This window comes from Acanthochromis polyacanthus, chromosome 14 (genome assembly GCF_021347895.1).
Source record: "Acanthochromis polyacanthus isolate Apoly-LR-REF ecotype Palm Island chromosome 14, KAUST_Apoly_ChrSc, whole genome shotgun sequence".
NCBI classification, from domain to species: Eukaryota; Metazoa; Chordata; class Actinopteri; family Pomacentridae; genus Acanthochromis; species Acanthochromis polyacanthus.
The window spans coordinates 27611067-27638576 of NC_067126.1; the positions used below are offsets into that span (position 1 = coordinate 27611067).

The 27510-nt window shown below is 37.5% G+C and overlaps 1 protein-coding gene across 1 annotated transcript in view; it reads left to right on the forward strand.

The window, feature by feature from the left end:
• Window positions 1-27510, forward strand: part of cps1 (carbamoyl-phosphate synthase 1, mitochondrial) — an 84263-nt gene that overhangs the window by 17197 nt on the left and 39556 nt on the right. The window contains exons 21-26 of the mRNA XM_051959187.1: window positions 1431-1549; window positions 9430-9571; window positions 10239-10304; window positions 10831-10894; window positions 11360-11541; window positions 26063-26257. Coding sequence (XP_051815147.1) covers window positions 1431-1549; window positions 9430-9571; window positions 10239-10304; window positions 10831-10894; window positions 11360-11541; window positions 26063-26257 — 768 coding nt within the window. The remainder of the gene's footprint in view (window positions 1-1430; window positions 1550-9429; window positions 9572-10238; window positions 10305-10830; window positions 10895-11359; window positions 11542-26062; window positions 26258-27510) is intronic.

Genomic DNA, 27510 nt, shown 5'->3' on the forward strand with positions numbered 1-27510 from the left:
ATGAGAAATAGATCTTTGCTATATCTATTTTTGCGCTTTCCTAATACAGTGTTGTGAGCCTGTAATTGTCCTTCTAAAATCGGATGAAGGTGAGACGGCACTTTTACAAGCTCACACAGGGTCAAGCTCCATTATTCAAACGCAGAGATCTTGCATGAACCATTGCAAGGTGAAAAACATCTCCAGGTCCGGCGCTTCAAGCTGCTTTTATCAACAGCTAAGAGAAGAGCAGAATGAGGTCGCATCAGTGTCAAAAGCTCCAACTGCTGTAGCTTTGTGTGCCGACAGCGCAGGTTGATCTATTCAGTGAATTACAGAGTGAGATCAGTGGAGGTGGTGACAACATTTGACAACATTTAATGATCCGTGGGCTTCTGGGCTTCAGGAGTTTCACTACAAAATTATCATGGGCCAAATATTTAATTATATTATGACAATATCTGAGCAGAATTCAAATAATATAAATAAATAATGCCATCAGTTACATTCCCCTTTTTTCTTGTGTGTTTTATCTTTTTTTTTTAACTAACGAATCACGCTAAAAATACAGGTGTAGGGAGGTAGACAGAGACTTTGTAACCTTAGCTGTACTGTATGTTGTGTTGGAAAGTCAACTAAATACTCTCTTTCACACAATTTGAAGATACAGACCATTTAAGGCAATATTTCATTTTTGTTGTGGATAAATGATAAAAATGGCCAGAAGTCAAAGCTCCCTTCCCTACCTAAACAGTATTCAGACATTAGCTGTACCACGTAGCAAAGATACTAGGTAATGGATAAAAAAGAGCTAAATATAGGTGCGAATGATATTTTTGCTGTCGGATTTTGCACGTCCAACCATCAACACTCGATTCCACTAACATAAGCATGTCTCCTGGTTACATATCGCATTGTTTGCAGCTTGTTTTTTTTTTTTGTGGGTGTGTGTTCGAACAATAACCGTAATACTAAACCTTTCACCAAATGCCACAGTAAGCTGCCATTTTCTTATGGTAGCTTTCACACTTTTAAGGACTGTTGACTAATATCCTCCCACACTTGAATGATTTCTCTGCTCAGACGTCTAATATGAAGATGCTAAATAATATTTACTAGCTGTTGTCATTGCACAACCTCTGTTATATTGCAGGTTGATGACACAGGCTGGGTTTGACAGATTTTTAATAAAATGGCAAAGTAATATACTGCCCCTGCAATTTTTTATTTACCTGAAATAGTCCTTGAAGAATGACTAGATAAAAACATATTTATAGCGAGTGAGTGTCACTGCATGATTTGTAGCAAGATTTTAGTCATTACCAACTGATCACAGAATCAGCTTGAACTTTGTGAAACCTGTGGAATGTCTGCTTTCAGAATGCTCCAGGAAGGGGCACGAATGATACATTTTACAACGCACAGTCTATTCCATGTCTTTTACATTTCAGGCTCTCCATAGTGGCGTTAGTGTTGATCAGATCCACCAGCTGACGGCCATCGACAAGTGGTTCCTTCATAAACTCCACAGGATAACGCAGCTGGAGCAGCACCTTGGAAGCTACAAAAGGTAACACACACACAGATTGGTCAAATAAAGCATCAGTTAATTTAACGTTATTGTTATACGGTTTTCCATCAGTGGACAGTTTTTAAATGCATATTCAAATCCTAGTGGGTTTCATTAGTCATTGTATACTCGTGTTTGTGTGTTTGCACAGTAGCTGCTTCTGAGTACGTGTTGTTCACAGTGGGTGTTACAAAAAAGCTATATATCTTCAACAACTACTGCTGAGTAAAAGTTATATTCGCTGTAGTGTAGCTGTCTCATGCTGCTTCTTTTTTTGTGGCTAAAAAACTATTAGTTTTCACTTTAGTGGGAATATTTCTTCCAAAATGTACCACTTCCATCTGTTCATCCACCCATCCTTGCAGTTGTAGTTTGTTGACCGTTGAATAGTGAGCAAAATTCATAAATTGATAGAATATACTGTTATTCTTGGCCAAGTTCCCAAGCTGATTTTGTCTCTGTCACCTCTCTGCCACATCTCACGGCTGTCTCTTGCATTAGGTTTGTCCAAAGACTTTATTGGTTTGCAGACGAGCATTGGACTTTTGCTGCAGGCTTTTATAGGAAAAGTTATACCAAGCAGTTGGATCATATAAAAGACCAACAAACTACAAACATCCCAGTAGGGTGTTACAGGTCACAGCAGAATCTAGACAAATAATGTGGACAGGACAAGTGAGTTACACTCACTTTTTTCACAAAATCTCAGGAAACCTTTGACCATTTTTATAGATATAAACATAAACCAAGACTGTATATTAAAGATGGACCACCATGACATCACCCACTGGTTTATGGACCACTGCTACTGAAGCTTTAATGTTGGAATTTGGCTGCTGCTATCTTGGACGGATGAGCAAATAGTGGATCTGACCATAAGGAGACGCACGCCCATACAGCAGCGACTGGTCAGACACATGTAGCGACACCCTAAAGCATACTCCGCTTTACTGTCTACGTTAAACTGGACCATAAATTACTTTAAACTAATGATTGAGAGCATAAACTACAAAGGAGAATGTTTACTGAGGTAATAAATCAAATGAGAAGTTGGGTTATTGTCCTCATAAACTGGTGCATAATCGGATTCATTGGTATTCAAGTTCAGGGCACTTCCGCTTTGGCATCACATGTCATGCCTACAGGTGACATCCATCGTTTTCATACATGACAAGATATGTTGACATTTTGCTACTGCAGCTTATTGTATTTTTTTTCTAGCTAGAATTTTCATTCTGTTTCATGCAGAGAGTGTTTCCCAATCTAGCACCTGCTTGTTCTTGCATACATTCCAATTTACATGTTTTCTCAAAAATGTACTCAACACGCTTTGCATTGGTAATCCCTCTGTACTGTACCGCTGACACATTAAAAAGCTGCAGGCCGTGGCTCTGGGAATTGGAAATGGGCAAACATGTTCAAAGTAGGATAAAGCGTTGGGGAAACTAAATTCGCTCTGTCTAGAAATCACTGAATATCATTCACTCAGAAAATGTTGGTTCTCACAAATGAGATAAGCCTCAGTCTCTTCACGTCTCAGTCTCCTCGCTCAGGGTTCGCATCCTCTCTGCTGCGTCCCTCTTTTTATTTCTCTCTCTTTGCCCTCCAGCTCTTACCTGGATAGCTCAAATCAAAGCCGTGGTGAATTATCATGGCTCAGCCACAGGTTCCCTGCTGCTTTCTTCTGACTCTGCTGTTTAATAATTAATGGCTGGCCGTCTGGTGGGCGCCCAGCGCAACATGCTGACACATGGAGGCTTGCTGTAGTCTCCACTGCCTCTGGTGCAGGGGACACTGGGATGGGCACACAACATTAAACTGCTGCCAGGCTGATGGAGCATAGAGCTGAGCACAGGTTGGCTTCACGCTCTACTGGTCTGCAGACTCTTTGTGTTCATAAGAATGCTGCTGTGAGTTTGACTGAAAGACAACTGAGATTGAAATATGAGAAACACACCATTTTATTTCTTATTTGAATTCAAGTCATGTTTATATTAGGATTATTGCTTTTGTTGACTATAATCGACTTGCCTAACCTTTAAAAAACGGTTGTTCATAGAAAACACCCTTCACATGAACTGCTCACTTCATGTCCTTCTGCAACATTTCTGCTGGATAAAGTCAGGACTTTGACTTTGACAGTCAAAAACATTAACTTTAGTCTTTAACTATTCAACTTGTGTGTTTGGGTCGTTGTCTTGCTGCCAAACCCATTCCTGATTGAGATTCAGTTCACAGACAGGTGTCGTGTCTTTTTCTTTCAGGATTCGTTGGTATAATCCAGAATTCATTGTTCCATCAATGACGACAACACACGATGGCCAAAATGCAGCAAAACATTCCCAAACCCTGAAACTACCATCATCATGTTTCACACATGGGATAAGGTTCTTAAGGTGGAATGTTTTGCTTTCACCATACAAGACGCTTTTCATTTAAATCAAAAAGTTGTTTTAGGTGTTAATTCACATTCACAGTGCGCATATGTATTCACAATATATCAATATGTGTTAATAGATTCATATTTTTAAAATAAAATAAAGCACCAGCTCATGTGATTATCACTCAGTTGACTGTAAACACCTGATTCTAGATTCAAGAGGTACACAAACACTTGCCATTCACAAATATGCATTATTGAATCGTTTTTTTTTTTTAAATTAAAGTTAGAGAGTATGACATTTCTGTCTAATTTGTTTAATTCACTTCTCTTGTTCTACTTTTAGGACTTGTGTGAAAATGCCATGACGTTTTTATCCATATTTTTGTAGAAATAGAAAATGGTTTCCTAACTTCACTACAGCATGACCGACACCCAGTTGAAAGTGCTGACGTCCTTGTTAGATGTATTACTGAAAAGGAGAAGTTAGTAACTGAATCATGCTTAACAATCATGACGACCATTAAAAAGACAAGGAGCCCATTTTGACCGACGACATTTTTGTTAGTCACCATGTGGTATTTTAGTAAAGAATAAATAATGCAACTTTTTCGTTGTGGCACACAGTACAATGGAATTCAGTCTGTTTGTGTTGTTACAAAGCTGGGGTCTGAGTTAAATTTTGGTAAATTTGGATAAATTCCTTAATGTGAAATACACCCAGTTTATTATATTTACTTGATGTGGTCACATGACATACACTGTTGATCTGGTGTATGTCCTAATTATAGGACAACTTTTTATATTCTTTCAATAATCAGTGACTTCTGAGCATTGTATCAATGCATTTCTATTTCCCCCAACTTTGCTAGCTAAACTCCCACAATGATCTCTGCTTGCCAACACAAAACTGACTGACTGACTGACTGAGTGACCCATGTATCTATGGAGTGACCACCTTCTCGGGTCGCTACAGTGTTACATAGTAAGAGGGTCCGCCTGGTGGCACAACCGGGTACTACAGATGATTACAATCCATTTTAAGATATGTCTTTTGCCTAAATTATTAACATGAATTAATCGATTAATTATTAGTCATCAACATCCCTAGTGAGAGCCACACTTAAGCTGGGCCAGACTGAGTTTAGACTCCCACTCAAGAGCCTGAACAGTCGCAGCTTTGGAGTCCTGGAATTTGGACCCTTAACTTTCTGATCAGTAACCCAAAGCCTTTGCCACTGAGCCACCACTACTCATAAATTGACAGTTCCTGGTGAAACTGCAGTTGTGATTGCTGAATGCTGCTGCTCCTGCTTGCTTGCAGTTACTGATTTACTTGTTCAGTTCATCATATGTAAAAGAGGCCGGCATCAAAGCTGAAACCTTGTCATTAGTGGACAATCTGCTCTACCACAGTCACCACAGTAGCTGCTGCAGTCATGACGTGTTGCATTTGAGCAACAGTACAGCTGCAGGGAATAAAAGTGTAGACTCCACAGCTAGCTGTAACCACTAACCAACAACACGAATGAATCCAACTTAAAACTATGTGTGTATATGGCAGTTGTTTGGTGGGTTATGGGTCTGAAAAATCAATTTTGAATGTTAAAACTACACAAAGCAGAATATAGAATATAACATCCTGACAATACACCTGCCTGAGGACATTTAGAACATTTAAAATTATAATGTGTGTGTGTCACGCAGACACCCACACACAAGTAACTTATAAGTGTAAAATTCAAGGAATTGGTTGTTACTGTTTTTAGGTTTAGTCTGTGTCCATATGTGTTTTTCCAAGTACATGTGGAAATATTAAGAAGTCCCTTTTCCTCACTCTCTATTCAGACACACATACACGAGACACATTTTGACTGTATTTCACGTTTTATTTGTGCGCGATGGTGTATGCACATAAGTTAATGTTTTGTGAAGGATTTCCCTCTAGCTTTAAACTGTTTTTCCAGACATAATAATTGCACACAAGACAACCAAGCTCTCAGATCAAATGCCTTTCCATCCTGTGATTCTGACTTGCCGCTCTCCTTTTGTTGTTTCTAGGGTTTGTTATTTCTCAGCAAAGCCATGTGCAGTGGGAGTTAAAGCACACTTGACATTTCCAATATTGTTACGCTATGAGGTCATAAATAATTCAGATAAGGAGGCGAGAGAGCAATTTGTGGTTTGCCGAGGAAAAAAAATAAAAAGAAGAATTCCTTCCTATTGTCTCTACCTAGGGTTAAAAGAATGCTACTACATTATGGGAACTGCGCTTGCTGCCTTGTTTGTGGGAGTTAGATGATAAGATCGATATCAGTTTCATCACTGTGCATTCATGTGTTCCGTTTAACTTGGCACGGAATCAGAAAGCAAAGGGGGAGTTTGTCTAGCTCTGTCGAAGGAGCACTTTCAACAGCTTCATAGCAGTCATATTTGAACACTTTGCTTTTAATATTATTGTATGGACTGCAACTGTTTCAGAACCAGAAACGACTGAGCCCAGTAACTGCACCTGCACCTCCTGTATCCTCTCCTCACAGTGAAGCTGCCAGTTCTTCACGCCTCTAAGTCAGCGCAAAATCCAGCCAATTATTAGATGTATTGTTGGCTAAGTTTTGAAAAAACTCGATACAACATATAAAGAAGGCAAATTTTAAAACAGTAATTTTTCATGGTAGGAGCTTGCTTTTTCTCTAATCTTGTAATAAACTACAGTTAACATTGGTTGACAAATGCACAACTGTACAGCGATTTAAATTATATTAATCTTTTGATATATTACTGTTTGTCTGAACCATATGAGCTGCTACTGTCAGGTAGATAATACTGAGTTCAGTAGTATAAAGTAAATTTATTTAAGAACTCTTTTGTACCTGTATCAAAATTTCAAAGACCCCCACTTTAAAATCTTGTGTGTTGCTTTTAGATGTCCATATCCTCCTGAGACCTGGCCCATTCATTTATGTCCTGTTCTGGACATTTGTTTTTGATCTATATCATCTGACTCATTTGAGCTACTCTAAATCCTGATGTGCACAACAGAGGACATCGTGGCCTTTCCAATGATTTCTCTTGTGACTTAGTGGAATGAGAGGACCTTTGTTTTCATGCTGAGACAAAATGCAGACTGCAGCAAAACACAGGCCTCCCGACTGTAGAGAGTTTAATTCATGTTCATGTTCAGTTTAATTTAGTTTCTTAAACTTTTATTAGAAAATGGATTGACATTCTTGTTTTCTTGTCAGCCTATTTTGATTTTGAAATGTTGCTGTTTTTTTGGGGTTTTTTTTAACGGTAACATCATTCTGTTGTCCACCAGAGTGGACAGACATGCTGTAAAATCTAAAATGAACAAATTTTTTATAAAATTCTAAATTGGGAGTTGTTGTTTTAGCTTTAGGATAGAAGTCACAAAAAAGTTGAACTGAAAGATGCTTTCATCCTCGGTTCTTGGGAGGATATAGTATTTTTGTGAGAGGACATGTCCTAAGACTAATGAGCCCTACAGTTTATCAATGACAGTCTCATAAACATGGAGTCAGCCAGGATTTCATATGTAAAAAAAAAAAAATACAAATTTAAGAAACCAATCCCGTCACCTTGCGAGGTGGTGCTTTTCCTATAATTTTTCATCAGAGTTGTTTAACCGTTTCGAATATGCACTGACTTTCTCCACTATTACAACTTGCCATTGTGCCAGGTAGAGTAGTTTCAGAGGTGGATGTGTCAGAGAACTGCAAGCATTTAAGGCGTCAGTTGTGCAGATTTCCATTTGAGCCAAAAGAGACCGCTTTCATTAAAAGACAAAAACAAAACTTCTACATGTGTGATTTATTTATTTTTTTTGTAATGCGTAGGAATGAATTTTTATAGGCTTAATCAAAGCCTGGGGAGGGATTTTAACTGGTAGCCTGAAATAAGCAGAGGTTAGGGGGGGTTTTGCTGCAGGACAAAAAACATAAACTGACTGATGCCTCAGGCGTAACGTTTATTTATTTATTTGTTTTTACTATTTTGCACTTTTAATTTTGAATTGTTTTAAATCATACATTACTTTTAATCATGGACACTTTTAATACCGTGTACCCAGTAATATCTGTCCGCTTGTGTTGTGAGCCTGAATGTGTTTACAGATCCAACTTTGTAGATTTGTAGTTGAATCTCTCAATGGGGACAACAAAGCATCAATCTGAAAAGGCTGCTCTGACAAAAGGTTACATGAAAACGAGGCCATCAGAGGTCACTACAGGTGGTGTAAAACTTGTCGTGATTTCTCAGGCCTTACTCTGGTCATTTCTTTCTTAGGAATAAACTCTAGGACTCGTGTTTACCTTGAATTTGTCGTGTCATGCTTTGTAAATTGACTTAAATTGATAGTACTTTATCTGAGATTTAATGCAGGATGATGAAGTGTAACCTGCTCGGCACTTTCACACTTCCAATACTGCTTTAGTATCTACTTTCTTTGCTCTTGATTTACTTTGTTTGCCTTTGCTCACAATCCCTGTAAAAACAAAACAAAAAAATCGAAACCGAAAGTGCAGGAAATAGCTTAATAACATTTCCAAAATGTGAGTAAGAGATATGGAATATCTATACTAGTTTGGAATTAACAAATAGTGAAACAAATGTAAGCCTACTTTTGGCCCACCCTGTATATAGAAAGAGAGAATAGTAAATACAATGATATCTGCATCACCAGTGAGGTTCATGAAACTTGCTTTTTTATGAATTCTGCCCTGTTCCAGTTCAAAACCACCTCTTTTTACCAAACTGCCATTTTTCAAGTTCAGCCGCACAGCTCACTGTAAAGTTTTATTGATCAACACGGCTTGTAAATGGCTGCACTTGCCAGCCTGGTGCCCCGGCAACTTTGCACATTGTTTGTCAATTTGCCATTGATCGATATAAGGTGGGCTGTTCCTCATTGTCCACGGCCGCTGGGTGAGTGAGCCAGTCGTGACCCACTTGCTGGATTCAGTCTTTTAGTTCAGTGGACTTGAGAACACACAGATGTATGAGAGGAGCCGGAGACGTACAATAACATTAAAACAGTTACACTTGTATGTCTTTATTACTACCTTGCTTGACATCTTTTCCCTCATCACCACATTAATGGCAGGCGTGCATGTCATTAAGGCTTAAGAGGTGATTGATGGATTCTGCTAACCTCTACTTTATAGCTGACAGCGTGTGTGTTTGTTTTTTGTTTTTTTTAGCATTTTCTTTTGGCATAAAGGAGGTTTGGTTATGGTGCAAAATGACAAGAAAGCTTTTGATCCAGTGGAAACCAAGTGAAATATTTTTGTCAGTGATCCTGATGCCTATTGAAGAAACCCAGAGGGAAAAAAAAAACACCTTCAAACTGCCCATTACTGAAAGCGGAGTATTCATTTAATATAGTTCAATTCAACTGAATCAGCTTTAATTCTGGACAAAGTGTGGGATTGTGAATAGTTAGAACTGGATCATTACCATTACTTCTTGTACTTTCCTACAGTGGCTCTGTACCCAAGGGACTGTTGCTGATGGCCAAGCAGAACGGCTTCTCAGACCAGCAGGTTGGTCAGATTCTAGGCTCCAGTGAAGGACAAGCTAGAGAGCTGAGGCTTGCTTATGGGATCAAACCCTGGGTCAAACAGGTGAGCATCACTGGACTCCTGATCAGTACAGATGCACACGTACGCACACTTATTATTTATTTATAGAGTTATATTTGGCCACTATTATAAGAAAGAGGAGTATGAAAATAAGTAAAGGGCTTAAAGGTGAAAAAAAATACATGTATGGTACAGAGCAGCCCCTTGGAAATGGCTCTGAGGTGACTGTATTGTAACAAGCAGTATTAATGAGCTGTGTTTCACTTTTTTGTACTCAAGATTTCTTTATTTGTCATTTCTGTGTGTATGTGTACACAAAATAAACCAAAATATTGTTCAACTCCAGCCCGAATCAGTACCACAAAAGTACTTGTTTCACTGTGACAAGTGAAACAGAAAAATATGCAAATGAAAACAGCTTTAATTGCTTTTAAAATGCAATTCATGTGAGCACAAAGAGCGGGAGAGAAGCAGATCTACAGGGCCAATGAGTTTAGGTTGCACTTATGGGCAAAATGAAATGTTAAAACACAGTCTGACTTCTTGTTTTCAGTTATCTAAACTGTACTTTGTCAACTTGGTTTTACTAATTGACTTTAAAAACATGCAATAGTGACATTTAAATATTTTCCATATTGTTGCATTGTAGGGATGTGGAAGAGAAACGTACCAATGATCCATTTTAACCTCTATTTTCCCTTTTTTTTAGATTGACACCTTGGCTGCAGAGTATCCTGCAATGACCAACTATCTATACTGTACTTATCATGGTCAGGTATGTGGTCATCCTTGAGAGAAAATAAACATTTTGTCCAGTGTACCTCTTAAATGTACATGTATATCTAAATGTGTCAGATCAGTGTTTACATACTGAATATGGGCGGCATGGCTCAGTGGGTAGAGTGATTGTCTTGCAACCGGAGGGTTGCTGGTTCAATCCTTGACCCGGAGAGCTCATGTCGAGGTGTCCCCGAGCAAGACACCAAACCCCTAATTGCTCCTGATGGGTCATGGTTAGCGCCTTGCATGGCAGCTTCTGCCATCAGTGTGTGAATGGATGAATTTGATGTATAATGTAAAGCACTTTGGGTATCTTTCAGGTACAGTAAAGCGCTATATAAATGCAGACATTTAAATAGGATCAGTGCAACAAGGAAAATTGTGATGTTTTGAGACAAATATTTATAAGGACGATATAAGTATCTTTAGCGGTAAGATGGGTGTTTTTTTTTTATGCTAAAGAATTACTGATGTCCATTGAGGTGCATCATTAAAAATTGTTTTGTCAATTTTGGCACCAGGAGCATGATCTGGACTTTAAAGACCAGGGAATTATGGTTCTTGGTTGTGGACCTTATCACATTGGTGAGTGTGACAATAAAGATTTATCTAATTTTAAGCCCGCTTATGACAAATTTCTTGGAAAAAATCTTTTTTTTTTTAAATTACTGTCTCATTTACATGAATACACATATTACCACATGGGTTTTCATAGAATGAAGTATTAATGCAAAAAATATAAAGTCATTGTTAAAAGATTTAGTTTTACATTTTATTGCCACACAGATTTGCATTGTTTTCACCTACTTAGCATACAACTTAAAGGTGCAGTCTGCAATTCTGAAGAGATATTGTTTATAATTAGCTAGCTAGCATATTTGCACTATATGTACTTAGCTTTCATCCAGTCCTCAAAGCATTCACAGGGAATTTAGTTTCCACACACATAAATTTCTGTTTGGTAAAATAAAGCTTAGTAGAAGACACAATATCATCTGCATGGAAAACAGATGTCGCATACTCATGTTTGTCAACGGTTTAATCCACCAGGCAGCAGTGTTGAGTTTGACTGGTGTGCAGTGTCCAGCATCAGGGCCTTGAGACAGATGGGCAAGAAGACGGTGGTGGTCAACCACAACCCCGAGACGGTCAGCACTGACTTTGACGAGTGTGACCGCCTTTACTTTGAAGAGTTGACCCTGGAACGTATTTTGGACATCGCCCAACAGGAGGTTTGGATGCCACCATATGCATGCGGGTTTTCATTTGTCAAAGTTCAGGCAGAATATACATATTTGAGATTTTGTTTTATTTATGAAAAGAACTTGTTGGTACATTAACTGTATGCTTATCCATATTTGAGCATATTACGGCAAGGCAGGGAACTTCAGATATATCTAAGTATTAAATAAATAACTAGAAAAGCACTCGGAGCGCATTACTCTGCCAAGGCTGTTCATTCCCCCATATGTCATTGTCAGAAATGCAGCATATTTTTGTAGAAATGCAGCATTTTTTTATTAGTTATTGATGATCAAAAATCACGACAACATAGAATTAGGCCATTTAATATAGATGTACCCACAAAAAAATTACCTTGTTTGTCTATTTTTAGTCATTTTTTCTCTCATTGTCATTTTGTGTCTCGTAGTTGTTTTGTGTGTCACCGTGGTTGTTTTGCGTCTCATTGTAGTTGTTTTGTGTCTATTTTTTTTGTCATTTTCTGTCTCATTGTAGTCTGATTGTTGTCATTTTATGTCTCTGTAGTTGGTTTGTGACTGTAAATGTAATTTTGCTTGTAGCTGTAGTCATGTTGTGTCTGATTTCAGTTGTTTTGAATATCTTTGTAGCTGTTTTGTGTCTCTTTTTTGTAATTTTGTAAACTATGATGTTTTAGTGACATATTGTACGAAATACTAAATTCCGATGTTATGGTCATATTTTGGATGACACACTAAACTATGACGTTTTAGTGACACTTTAAACGACTTACTAAACTATGACGTTTTAACCCCATTTTGGATCACATGCTAAACTATGACATTTTTGTGATATTTAGGACGACATACTAAACTATGACGATTATGCCATATTTTGGACCACATACTAAACTATGATGTTTTTGTGACATTTTGGAAGACATCCGATGATGTTTGTTTCTAATTTGTTTTTTAGGCCTTTTTGTTGGTTTTGTTCAATAGGTAAGTAAAGACGGACACATGCAAGTAAAGAGCCACAAGCTGGGATCGAACCACTGTCTCTGACACAATCGTGTTTATGAGGCACTCTCTCATTTTGGACGACATACTAAACTATGACGTTTTTGTGACATTTTGGACGACATACTAAACAATGACGATTTTGTCATATTTTGGACGACATATTAAGCTATGACTTTTTAGTGACATTTTGGACGACATGCTAAACTATGACATTTTTGTGATGTTTTCGACGACATACTAAACTGTGACGTTTTTGTCATATTTTGGACGACATAATAAACTAGATGAGCCCTCAGTAGAGGGCAGAACCACGCCCTCTGCTGGTGAAAACCTTGTCCTCCCTATACAACTGATGCAATATGTATCAATTTTGATCATCGTACGTATCTCCCTCCCTACTTGATCCTTGAGACCTGTAACTCCACAGCTGAGCAGGGGACCGTAGACTGATCTTCAGTGTCAAGTTTGATTATCCTGACTTCAGTGGTTGCAGAGATATCGGACCGGACATAGCCACATACATACATACATACATACAGACTTACCCAGCCAGATACCGCACCGAATGCAATAACCCCGCCGACATACCCGTCGGGCGTGGTTAATTATGACGTTTTAATGACACTTTGTTCAACATACTAAACTATGATGTTTTTGTGACATTTTGGAAAACATTCGATGATGTTTGTTTCTAATTTGTTCTTTAGGCCTTTTTGTTGGTTTTATTCAATAGGTAAGTAAAGACGGAGACATGCGAGTAAACAGCCACAAGCTGGGAACGAACCACTGTCTCTGACACAGTCTCTCGACCAATTGAGCTATCTGGACGCTTTTTTTTATCACTTGTTGGATGACAGATTAAACTGTGATGATTTTTCCACATTTTGGACGGTATACCAACCTATGATGTTTATGTCATATTTTCGGCCACATGCTAAACCATGATATTTTTGTGATATTTTGGACGACATACTAAACTATGACGTTTCAATGACATTTTGGACCACTTACTAAACTATGATGTTTTAATGACATTTTTGACGACATCCTAAACTATGACGTTTTTGTCATGTTTTGGACGACATGCTAAACTGTGATGTTTTAGTCATATTTTCGACCACATGCTAATCTATGACATTTGAATAATATTTTGGACGACATACTAAACTATGATGTTTTGGTGATATTTTGGATGATATACTCAACTATGGCGTTTCAATGACATTTTGGACGACATACTAAAACTATGACGTTTTTGTGACAATTTGGACCACATACTAAACTGTGACGTTTTTGTCATATTTTGGATGACATTTTAGACGACATACTAAACTATGACGTTTTTGTCATGTTTCAGATGACATACTAAACTATGACTTTTTTGTCATATTGTGGACGACATACTATACTATGACGTTTTAGACAACATTCGATGATGTTAGTTCCTGATTTTGTTTTTTACCTTTTTGTTGGTTTTGTTCAATCGGTAAGTAAAGAGCCACGAGCTGGGATCAATCCACTGTCTCTGACACAGTCCTATTTATGAGGCACGCTCTCGACCAGTTGAGCTATCCGGGCCCTCTCTTGTCGTTTGTTGGATGACAGATTAAACTGTGACGATTTTTCCACATTTTGGACGACATACTAAACTATGATGTTTTTGTCATATTTTCGGCCACATGCTAAACGATGATATTTTTGTGATATTTTAGACGACATACTAAACTATGATGTTTTAATGACATTTTGGACGACATACAAAACTATGACGTTTTTGTCATGTTTTGGACGACATGCTAAACTATGACTTTTTACTAACATTTTGGACGACACGCTAAACTATGATGTTTTTGTCATATTTTCGACCACATACTAAACTATGATGTTTTAGTCATATTTTCGACCACATACTAAACTCATGTTTTTGTTATGTTTTGGACGACAGACTAAACTATGACGTTTTTGTCATGTTTCAGATGACATACTATACTATGATGTTTTAGACAACATTTGATGATGTTAGTTCCTGATTTTGTTTTTTACCTTTTTGTTGGTTTTGTTCAATCGGTAAGTAAAGAGCCATGAGCTGGGATCAATCCACTGTCTCTGACACAGTCCTGTTTATGAGGCACGCTCTCGACCAGTTGAGCTATCCAGGCCCTCTCTTGTCGTTTGTTGGATGACAGATTAAACTGTGACGATTTTTCCACATTTTGGACGACATACTAAACTATGATGTTTTTGTCATTTTTTCGGCCACATGCTAAACGATGATATTTTTGTGATATTTTAGACGACATACTAAACTATGATGTTTTAATGACATTTTGGACCACTTACTAAACTATGACATTTTAGTGACATTTTGGACCACTTACTAAACTATATTTTTGTGATATTTTGGACGACATACTAAACTATGATGTTTTTGTCATATTTTCGACCACAGTCTAAACTATGACGTTTTTGTCATATTTTGGACAACATACTAAACTATGACTTCTTAGTGACATTTTGGACGACATGCTAAACTATGACGTTTTTGTGATATGTTCGACGACATACTAAACTATGATGTTTTTGTCATATTTTCGACCACATACTAAACTCTCATGTTTTTGTTATGTTTTGGACGACATACTAAACTATGACGTTATTGTCATATTTTCGACCACATACTAAACTATGATGTTTTTGTTATGTTTTGGACGACATGCTAAACTATGACATTTTAGTGACATTTTAGTGACATTTTGGATGACATGCTAAATTACGACGTTTTTGTGATATTTTCGACAAGAAATGAAACTGTGACGTTTTGGATGACATCCGATGATGTTTGTTTCTAATTTGTTTTTTAGGCCTTTTTATTCAATAGGTAAGTAAAGACGGTGACATGCAAGTAAAGGGCCACGAGCTGGGATCGAACCACTGTCTCTGACACAGTCCTGTTTATGAGGCACTCTCTCAACCAGTTGAGCTATCTGGGCCCTTTTTTGTCACTTGTTGGATGACAGATTAAACTGTGACGATTTTTCCACATTTTGGACGACATACTAAACTATGACGTTTTTGTCATGTTTTGGACGACATGCTAAACTGTGATGTTTTAGTCATATTTTCGACCACATGCTAATCTATGACATTTGAATAATATTTTGGACGACATACTAAACTATGATGTTTTGGTGATATTTTGGATGATATACTCAACTATGGCGTTTCAATGACATTTTGGACGACATACTAAAACTATGACGTTTTTGTGACAATTTGGACCACATACTAAACTGTGACGTTTTTGTCATATTTTGGATGACATGGTAAACTATGACATTTTAGACGACATACTAAACTATGACATTTTTGTCATGTTTCAGATGACATACTAAACTATGACTTTTTTGTCATATTGTGGACGACATACTATACTATGACGTTTTAGACAACATTCGATGATGTTAGTTCCTGATTTTGTTTTTTACGTTTTTGTTCAATCGGTAAGTAAAGAGCCACGAGCTGGGACCGATCCACTGTCTCTGACACAGTCCTGTTTATGAGGCACGCTCTCGACCAGTTGAGCTATCCAGGCCCTCTCTTGTCGTTTGTTGGATGACAGATTAAACTGTGACGATTTTTCCACATTTTGGACGACATACTAAACTATGATGTTTTTGTCATATTTTCGGCCACATGCTAAACGATGATATTTTTGTGATATTTTAGACGACATACTAAACTATGATGTTTTAATGACATTTTGGACGACATACTAAACTATGACGTTTTTGTCATGTTTTGGACGACATACTAAACTATGACGTTTTTGTCATGTTTTGGACGACATGCTAAACTATGACTTTTTACTAACATTTTGGACGACACGCTAAACTATGATGTTTTTGTGATATTTTAGACGACATACTAAACTATGACATTTTAATGACATTTTGGACCACTTACTAAACTATATTTTGTGATATTTTGGACGACATACTAAACTATGATGTTTTTGTCATATTTTCGACCACAGTCTAAACTATGATGTTTTTGTTATGTTTTGGACGACATGCTAAACTATGACGTTTTTGTCATATTTTGGACAACATACTAAACTATGACTTCTTAGTGACATTTTGGACGACATGCTAAACTATGACGTTTTTGTGATATGTTCGACGACATACTAAACTATGATGTTTTTGTTATGTTTTGGACGACATACTAAACTATGACATTTTAGTGACATTTTGGATGACATGCTAAATTACGACGTTTTTGTGATATTTTCGACAAGGAATGAAACTGTGACGTTTTGGATGACATCGGATGATGTTTGTTTCTAATTTGTTTTTTAGGCCTTTTCATTCAATAGGTAAGTAAAGACGGTGACATGCAAGTAAAGGGCCATGAGCTGGGATCGAACCACTGTCTCTGACACAGTCCTGTTTATGAGGTTTATGAGGCCTGTTTATGAGGCACTCTCTCAACCAGTTGAGCTATCTGGGCCCTTTTTTGTCACTTGTTGGATGACAGATTAAACTGTGACGATTTTTCCACATTTTGGACGACATACTAAACTATGATGTTTTTGTCATATTTTCGGCCACATGCTAAACGATGATATTTTTGTGATATTTTAGACGACATACTAAACTATGACGTTTTAACGACATTTTGGACGGCATACTAAACTATGTTTTTGTCATGTTTCGGACGACATGCAAAACTATGACGTTTTTGTGACATTTTGGACGACATACTAAACTATGACGATTTTGTCATATTTTGGACAACATACTAAACTATGACTTTTTAGTGACATTTTGGGCGACATGCTAAACTATGAAGTTTTTTGTGATATGTTCGACGACATACTAAACTATGATGTTTTTGTTACGTTTTGGACGACATGCTAAACTATGACGTTTTTGTCATGTTTTGGACGACACGCTAGACTATGACGTTTTTGTGACATTTGATGATGTTTGTGACTATTTCTTTTATATACCTTTTTGTTGGTTTTATTCAATAGGTAAGTAAAGACAGAGACATGCAAGTAAAGGGCCACGAGCTGGGATCGAACCACTGTCTCTGACACAGTAATGTTTATGAGGCACTCTCTCGACCAGTTGAGCTATCTGGCCCCTTTTTTATCAGTCGTTGGATGACAGATTAAACTGTGACGACTTTTCCACATTTTGGACGGCATACTAAACTATGATGTTTTTGTCATATTTTTGGCCACATGCTAAACTATGATATTTTTGTGATATTTTAGACGACATACTAAACTATGACATTTTAATGACATTTTGAGCGACTAAACTATGACGTTTTAGTGACATCCGATGATGTTTGTTTCTAATTTGTCTTTTAGGCCTTTTTGTTGGTTTTATTCAATAGGTAAGTAAAGACAGTGATATGCAAGTAAAGGGCCATGAGCTGGGATCGAACCGCTGTCTCTGACACAGTCCTGTTTATGAGGCACTCTCTCGACCAGTTGAGCTATCTGGGCCCTTCTTTGTCATTTGTTGGATGACAGATTAAACTGTGACGATTTTTCCACATTTTGGTGACATACTAAACTATGATGTTTTTGTCATATTTTCGGCCACATGCTAAACGATGATATTTTTGTGATATTTAGACGACATACTAAACTATGATGTTTTAATGACATTTTGGACTACTTACTAAACTGTGACGTTTTAACGACATTTTGGACGGCATACTAAACTATGATGTTTTTGTCATGTTTCGGACGACATGCAAAACTATGACGTTTTTGTGACATTTTGGACGACATACTAAATTGTGATGTTTTTGTGACATTTTGAACGGCATACTAAACTATGACGATTTTGTCATATTTTGGACAACATACTAAACTATGACTTTTTAGTGACATTTTGGACGACATGCTAAACTATGACGTTTTTGTGATATGTTCGACGACATACTAAACTATGATGTTTTTGTTACGTTTTGGACGACATGCTAAACTATGACGTTTTTGTCGTGTTTTGGACGACACGCCAGACTATGACGTTTTTGTGACATTTGATGATGTTTGTGACTATTTCTTTTATATACCTTTTTGTTGGTTTTATTCAATAGGTAAGTAAAGACAGAGACATGCAAGTAAAGGGCCACGAGCTGGGATCGAACCACTGTCTCTGACACAGTCCTGTTTGTGAGGCACTCTCTCGACCAGTTGAGCTATCTGGCCCCTTTTTGTCAGTCGTTGGATGACAGATTAAACTGTGACGACTTTTCCACATTTTGGACGGCATACTAAACTATGATGTTTTTGTCATATTTTTGGCCACATGCTAAACTATGACATTTTTGTGATATTTTATACGACATACTAAACTATGACATTTTAATGACATTTTGAGCGACTAAACTATGACTTTTTAGTGACGTTTTGGATGACATCCGATGATGTTTGTTTCTAATTTGTCTTTTAGGCCTTTTTGTTGGTTTTATTCAATAGGTAAGTAAAGACAGTGACATGTAAGTAAAGGGCCATGAGCTGGGATCAAACCACTGTCTCTGACACAGTCCTGTTGAAGAGGCACTCTCTCATCCAGTTGAGCTATTTGGAGACTTTTTTTTTAAATCACTTGTTAGATGACAGATTAAACTGTGACTTTTTTCCACATTTTGGACGGCATACTAAACTATGACGTTTTTGTCATATTTTCGGCCACATGCTAAACTATGAAGTTTTTGTGATGTTTTCGACGACATACTAAACTATGACGTTTTTGTCGACATACTTAAACTATGATGTTTTTGAGACATTTTGGATGACGTTCGATGATGTTTGTTTCTAATTAGTTTTTTAGGCCTTTTTGTTAGTTTTATTCAATCGGTAAGAAAAGACAGAGACATGCAAGTAAAGAGCCATCAGCTGGGATCAATCCACTGTCTCTGACACAGTCCTGTTTATGAGGCACTCTCTCGACCAGTTGAGCTATCTGGACATTTTTATCATTTGTTGGATGACAGATTAAACTGATGATTTTTCCACAGTTTGGAGGGCGAACTAAACTATGATGTTTTTGTCATATTTTCGGCCACATGCAAAACTATGATGTGATATTTTAGACGACATACTAAACTGTGACGTTTTAATGACATTTTGGACGACATACTAAACTATGACGTTTTTGTCATGTTTTGGACGACATGCAAAACTATGATGTTTTTGTCATATTTTCGGCCACATGCTAAACTATGATATTTTGTGATATTTTAGATGACATACTGAACTATGACGTTTTTGTCATGTTTTGGAAGACATGCTAAACTATCACGTTTTTGTCATGTTTTGGACGACTTACTAAACGATGACATTTTAGTGACATTTTGAGCGACATACTACAATATGACTTTTTAGTGACATTTTGGACGACATGCTAAACTATGACGTTTTTGTGATATGTTCGACAACATATTAAACTATGACTTTTTAGTGATATTTTGGACGACATGCTAAACTATGACGTTTTTGTGATATTTTTGACAACATATTAAACTATGATGTTTTGGACGACATCGGATGATGTTTGTTTCTAATTAGTTTTTTAGGCCTTTTTGTCGGTTTTATTCAATAGGTAAGTAAACACAGGGACATGCAAGTGAAGAGCCACGAGCTGGGATCGAACCACTGTCTCTGACACAGTCCTGTTTATGAGGCACTCTCTCGACCAGTTGAGCTATCTGGCCCCTTTTTTATCAGTCGTTGGATGACAGATTAAACTGTGACGACTTTTCCACATTTTGGACGGCATACTAAACTATGATGTTTTTGTTATATTTTTGGCCACATGCTAAACTATGACATTTTTGTGATATTTTAGACGACATACTAAACTATGACGTATTAATGACATTTTGGACGACATACTAAACTATGACGTTTTTGCCATGTTTTGGACGACATACTCAACTATGACATTTTAATGACATTTTGAGCGACTAAACTATGACTTTTTAGTGACGTTTTGGATGACATCCCATGATGTTTGTTTCTAATTTGTCTTTTAGGCCTTTTTGTTGGTTTTATTCAATAGGTAAGTAAAGACAGTGACTTGCAAGTAAAGGGCCATGAGCTGGGATCGAACCACTGTCTCTGACACAGTCCTGTTGAGGAGGCACTCTCTCAACCAGTTGAGCTATCTGGAGACATTTTTTTTTTAATCACTTGTTAGATGACAGATTAAACTGTGACTTTTTTTCCACATTTTGGACGGCATACTGAACTATGATGTTTTTGTCATATTTTCGGCCACATGCTAAACTATGATATTTTTGTGATATTTTGGACGACATATTGAACTATGACGTTTTTGTCATATTTTTGGCCACATGCTAAACTATGAAGTTTTTGTGATGTTTTCGACGACATACTAAACTATGACGTTTTTGTCGACATACTTAAACTATGACGTTTTTGTGACATTTTGGATGACGTTCGATGATGTTTGTTTCTAATTAGTTTTTTAGGCCTTTTTGTTGGTTTTATTCAATAGGTAAGAAAAGACAGAGACATGCAAGTAAAGAGCCATCAGCTGGGATCGATCCACTGTCTCTGACACAGTCCTGTTTATGAGGCACTCTCTCAACCAGTTGAGCTATCTGGACACTTTTTTATCATTTGTTGGATGACAGATTAAACTGACGATTTTTCCACAGTTTGGAGGGCGAACTAAACTATGATGTTTTTGTCATATTTTCGGTCACATGCTAAACTATGATGTGATATTTTAGACGACATACTAAACTGTGACGTTTTAATGACATTTTGGACGACATACTAAACTATGACGTTTTTGTCATGTTTTGGACGACATGCAAAACTATGATGTTTTTGTCATATTTTCGGCCACATGCTAAACTATGATATTTTGTGATATTTTAGACGACATACTGAACTCTGACGTTTTAATGACATTTTGGACGACATGCTAAACTATGACGTTTTTGTCATGTTTTGGAAGACATGCTAAACTATCACGTTTTTGTCATGTTTTGGACGACTTACTAAACGATGACATTTTAGTGACATTCTGAGTGACATGCTACAATATGACTTTTTAGTGATATTTTGGACGACATGCTAAACTATGACGTTTTTGTGATATTTTTGACAACATATTAAACTATGATGTTTTGGACGACATCGGATGATGTTTGTTTCTAATTAGTTTTTTAGGCCTTTTTGTCGGTTTTATTCAATAGGTAAGTAAACACAAGGACATGTAAGTGAAGAGCCACGAGCTGGGATTGAACCACTGTCTCTGATACAGTCCTGTTGAGGAGGCACTCTCTCGACCAGTTGAGCTATCTAGACACATTTTTATCGTTTGTTGGATGACAGATTAAACTGTGAGGATTTTTCCACATTTTGGATGGCACACTAAACTGTGATATTTTTGTGATATTTTGGACAACATATTAAACTATGACATTGCAATGACATTTTGGACCTATTACTAAACTATGACATTTTTGTGACATTTTGGACGACATATTAAACTATGAAGTTTTTGTCATATTTTTGGACGACATACTAAAGTATGACGATTTTGTCATATTTTGGACGACATCCTAAACTATGACTTTTTAGTGACATTTTGGACGACATGCTAAACTATGAAGTTTTTGTGATGTTTTCGACGACATACTAAACTATGACGTTTTTGTCATGTTTTGGACCACATACTAAACTATGATGTTTTTGTGACATTTTGGACGACATTCGATGATGTTTGCTTCTAATTTGTTTTTTAGGCGTTTTTGTTGGTTTTATTCAATAGGTAAGAAAAGACGGAGACATGCAAGTAAAGAGCCACGAGCCGGGATCAATCCACTGTCTCTGACACAGTCTTGTTTAGGACACACTCTCTCGACCAGTTGAGCTATCTGGATAATTTTTTATCACTTGTTGGATGACAGATTAAACTGTGATGATTTTTCCACATTTTGGACGGCATACTAAACTATGATGTTTTTGTCATATTTTCGGCCACATGCTAAACTATGACATTTTAATGACGTTTTGGACCACTTACTAAACTATGCCGTTTTAGTTACATTTTGGACGACATACTAAACTATGACATTTTTGTGACATTTTGGACGACATACTAAATTGCGACGTTTTTGTCATATGTTGGATGACATACTAAACTATGATGTTTTTTTTCCACATTTTGGAAGACATACTAAACTATGACCTTTTTTCCACATTTTGGACGACATACTAAACTGTGATGTTTTAGTCATATTTTCGACCACATGCTAATCTATGACATTTGAATAATATTTTGGACGACATACTAAACTATGATGTTTTGGTGATATTTTGGATGATATACTCAACTATGGCGTTTCAATGACATTTTGGACGACATACTAAACTATGACGTTTTTGTGATATTTTAGACGACATACTAAACTATGACGTTTTTGTCATGTTTTGGACAACATGAAAATCTATGACGTTTTTGTGACAATTTGGACCGCATACTAAACTGTGACGTTTTTTTCATATTTTGGACGACATACAAAAGTATACGATTTTGTCATGTTTTAGACGACATACTAAACTATGACATTTTAGTGACATTTTGGACGACATACTAAACTATGACATTTTAGTGACATTTTCGACCACTTACTAAACTATGACGTTTTCATGATATTTTGGATGACATACTTAAATAATGATGTTTTTGTCATGTTTTTGATGACATGCTAAACTATGACATTTTTGTCATGTTTTGGACGACATGCTAGACTATGATGCTTTTGTGACATTTTGGACCACATACTAAACTGACGTTTTTGTCATATTTTGGACCACATGCTAAACTATGACATTTTTGTGATATTTTCGACGACATACTAATCTGTGACACTTTAGTGATATTTTGAACGAAATACTAAACTATGACGTTTTAGTAATATTTTTGGACGACATACTATGATTTTTTTTTCAAAGTTGTTTTTTAGGCTATTTTGTTGGTTTTATTCAATAGGTCATTTAAAATGAAGACCTGCATTAAACAGCCATGAGCTGGAGCCAAACTGGCGTCTTCTTAACCAATTGAGCTACCTGGGCACCTTGTCACCGCTTGTCTGATGATATACTAAACTATGAAAATGTGGCAGACGGCAGGAATTGATGGGACTCAGAAACACCCCCACAGTTTAATCATTTGTTCCTTGTATGATTTCCAACGGATAAATCACTGTCAGTCTGTAGTAGGATCACAGTCATGTGATCGTCATCAGGTAACTGACAGAGTGTTCCCTTGTTGTCATCGTTACAGTGACGTTGTGCCGGCAGCTATATCTCGCAATGGGAAATCCTTAACAAAGCCGTGGATCCAGACTATAAGCCGCATCACTGTGAATATTTAACAAGGCGGTCCTTGTGTCATTCCTGACTTCCCCTGAAAATTTCATCCAAATCCGTTTTTGAGTAATGTTTCACACACACAGACAGACAGACGGATCCACAGATTCACAGACAAACATATGCTGATTGTCACATAACTCTGTTGTTCCTTGGCGGACTAATAATAACTATATTCATGTACTGAGTACAGTCTGATTGAAATATTGCATTGCAGTCAATTTAAATTTTCCAGTCTTGAAATCCGCAATTCATACGTATGGAAATCAATCTTGACAGCTCTATGAAAGTTAGACAACACAAGTGGACTTAAAGCAAAAATGTTTGCCTTATATTACTGGCCGTTAGATTTATTGGTCTCGGACTGGCACACAAGCATACACATAATGGCATAATAGTTTCTCTAACTTAAGCTTTCTCATATGTTTTGACGTGACTGTACTGCTCAAGATTAATTCCAGCATTAGCAGCATGACTGTGACTTATTACCGCGGACTTCCCACAGAGCAGATGTCCACAGTGCTGGAAAAAAATACATTCCCCGCTTAGAGTAGCATGGATGAAACATACCCAACAATATCTGAAATCTCTCTGCTCATTCATATTTATACATGAATTCAGAAACTGCTTAAGCGTGAAGCTTTATTTGCTTCATGCTCCAGAATGATGTTGACCTTAAAAGCAGCGAAACAAAACTCATGTCTTTATCTGACCGAAACTAGAAAAACAGAAAGGGTTGTTAATTAGGACATTTGTTATGTAATCAGCTCAGCCATGATCGAGGAGATTGTGTACTTAACAGGTGTATTGCTTTTTTTAATGCGTTTTCGAGGTTTTTTGACCTTTCTGTGACACTCATTGCTCTTGTGTTTCTGGTTGCAAAATAGTTACCTCCGCCAAGGAGGTTATGTGACACCCGGCGTTTGTGTGTCTGTCTGTCTGTTAGCAAGATAACTCAAAAATGCCTGGGCAGATTCAGATGAAATTTTCAGGGGATGTAGACTATGGTAAGAGGAAGAGCTGATTTAATTTTGGTGGCAATCCGGAAAGGATCCTGGATTTTGGATCACTTTTTTAAGGAGAACTTTTAGGAGGGAATTCTTTGAGAAAAGTAAAGTTACAGAAGCTGATCCTATTAAAAGTTCTGATGTATACAGTTGTTTCATGTGCTAATGTTCTGGTCTACATTATTTATTTTAAGATGTGATTTCATGGGTACAACCAGACTTCAGGGTGTGCTTGGAAAATTTTTTAGGTAGGTGGTACATGTCAAAGAAACCTCCCATGAAATGAAGAAAGTAAAAACATGCTAATTGTTGTTTATTTCACTTGTGAGCGTTTTTAATGTGGCTGATCGGTGTACACAGCACTTCGTCCTCACTGCCTGCAGCTACTCTGTGCTTTGTGTGGGACTCAGCTGACCCTGATCATGTCAAAACATGTACAAGGGCACTGTTTTCCTGTTATTTTCTGTGTCTTATGTTTGTTGGTGCCTGTGTGCTTATGCTGCGCCGCGTGTTTGCCCACTAATGTCCGCCAACATTCGCTTGCAGAGGAATTGTAATCCAGTTAAAGTTGCGATGGGATCAGGGTGTGATTAAGTGTTTGTTTGTTCAGGGAGATAGCATTACCATCAATCCCTCTCTCACAGCTACAGTCCCTTCTTGCTTTGTATATATATATGTGTGTGTGATAAATATGGCATTAGAGCATGGAGATAAACCCTGGACAGGAGAGCAGGCCCATGAATAATGAAGAGATACAACCTGGCATTGCCATGGAAACAGCATCCCCCTTGGATCAGCTAGACAGGAAAAGAAATCGCATGCTGTTATTAAAAGGAACACACACACTTGTTCGGCACACACACACCTCTGGTGATAAGTAAACCCATGGTACCACCAAGATCAACTGTTTGTGTTTGCCTCATATTTTCACTGTGTGATCAGCGGTCACAAGGACTGGAAGTGGTCACAGAGTTCACACTGTAAATCTTGGCCCTGTCCTTCCTGTCTTTTCTCCCTCTTTCCTTCTTTCTCTAGAATGTTTTCTGTTATTTAGTTTATGTTCTTTTTTTCATGCTCTCCTCTCAAGGGTTGTTCTGGAAGCATCGTGTCAGTGGGAGGTCAGATTCCCAACAACCTGGCCGTCCCCTTGCACCTGAATGGGGTGAAGATTCTGGGGACGAGTCCTCTGCAGATTGACCGAGCTGAGGAACGCTCCATCTTCTCCAGGATCCTAGATGACCTCGACGTGGCCCAAGCCCCGTGGAGGGCCCTGAGCTCTCTGGTAAGAGGATGCATAAATAATGACTAATTGAAGTTTTACTGTCATGTAGTACTATTTTGTAATATGAATTCTGACAATATGCGGAAAAAAATCTTTTGAAATAGGTGTGTGGGCTAGAATCTAAGCTCATTCTCCAAGTCAGAAAACTAAATTCAGTTGCTTTGACTGTAAATGTAATTTTTCAGGCTGTCTTTTGACCGCAAAAATGATCACAGAGAAATAGTATTTACTGTTCTAGAGTGTAGAAGTGGTGAGATCGGGGTAATTGGAAATGTTAGTTTAATAACAGGCAGTCTGTTCATTGAAGACGCTCACATGTATTTTTTAATTTCATAATTTAGCTTCTTTCAGATTTTACAGTGGGAATGTTTGTATTCAACACTGAAATCTATCTCAAACTCATCCTTTACTTTCAGTTTTTGGACCTGTTTTTGGAAGACTTATGCCTTTGGAGGATAAATTAAGGAATTTTTCACAACTTAAAAAAATATAGTGTATGAGTTGCCTGTTGACTCTGCCTTTGGACACAAAAGTCACTTGTTTGCTGGTTTGTCAATCAACACTTCATTATATATAAATATATATCCAAAAAATACTGGACTTCCTCACACCTGCTCTGCAGTGCCAGTCCTATGACTTGTCATGTCATGTTGAGCATTTTTCTTTTCCATTTGGCCTGCTCAGCTCGCTCCTGGCTGCATCTGAATGAGGCGCTGGCACATTCCTCTGTGGAACATATGGGGCACTAAAATGTATCTGACTTCTTTGCTAAAATGTGTCTCTTCCATTACTGTTGCTCATGTATTCAGCAAACGCTGAGGAGCGATTATCTAGTACACACACAGATAAAGCTCCGTCTCTCTCCAGAGTCTATCTACATATTCTATTTCAATGCCAATCTCGAAGAAACGGTTTGTTTTTAATGGGCTGGAATAACTTCAGCAGAGCTGTGGGGAGACGCTTCTTGCGTCTCTGGGAAGCTATTTCGTGTTTTTCTAAATCGTACTTCACCTGGCGAGTGAACAGTGGGTAATGAGAGCGAGGAAAAGGCTGGACCTGCAGAGAGATGGAGAAAGGAGAAAGAGCGATGAGGATAATGATGATGATGATGATGGGGAGGAGGAGGACATAGAGGCTTACTCTCACTGCTAGACTCCGTCCACAACTCGTACTCTTTCCTCTTTCATTCCTCGTGTAAACCGAAGGTGGTGGGGTGGGTGTGAAGGGAACAATTGAAAGGAGATGAACTGAAG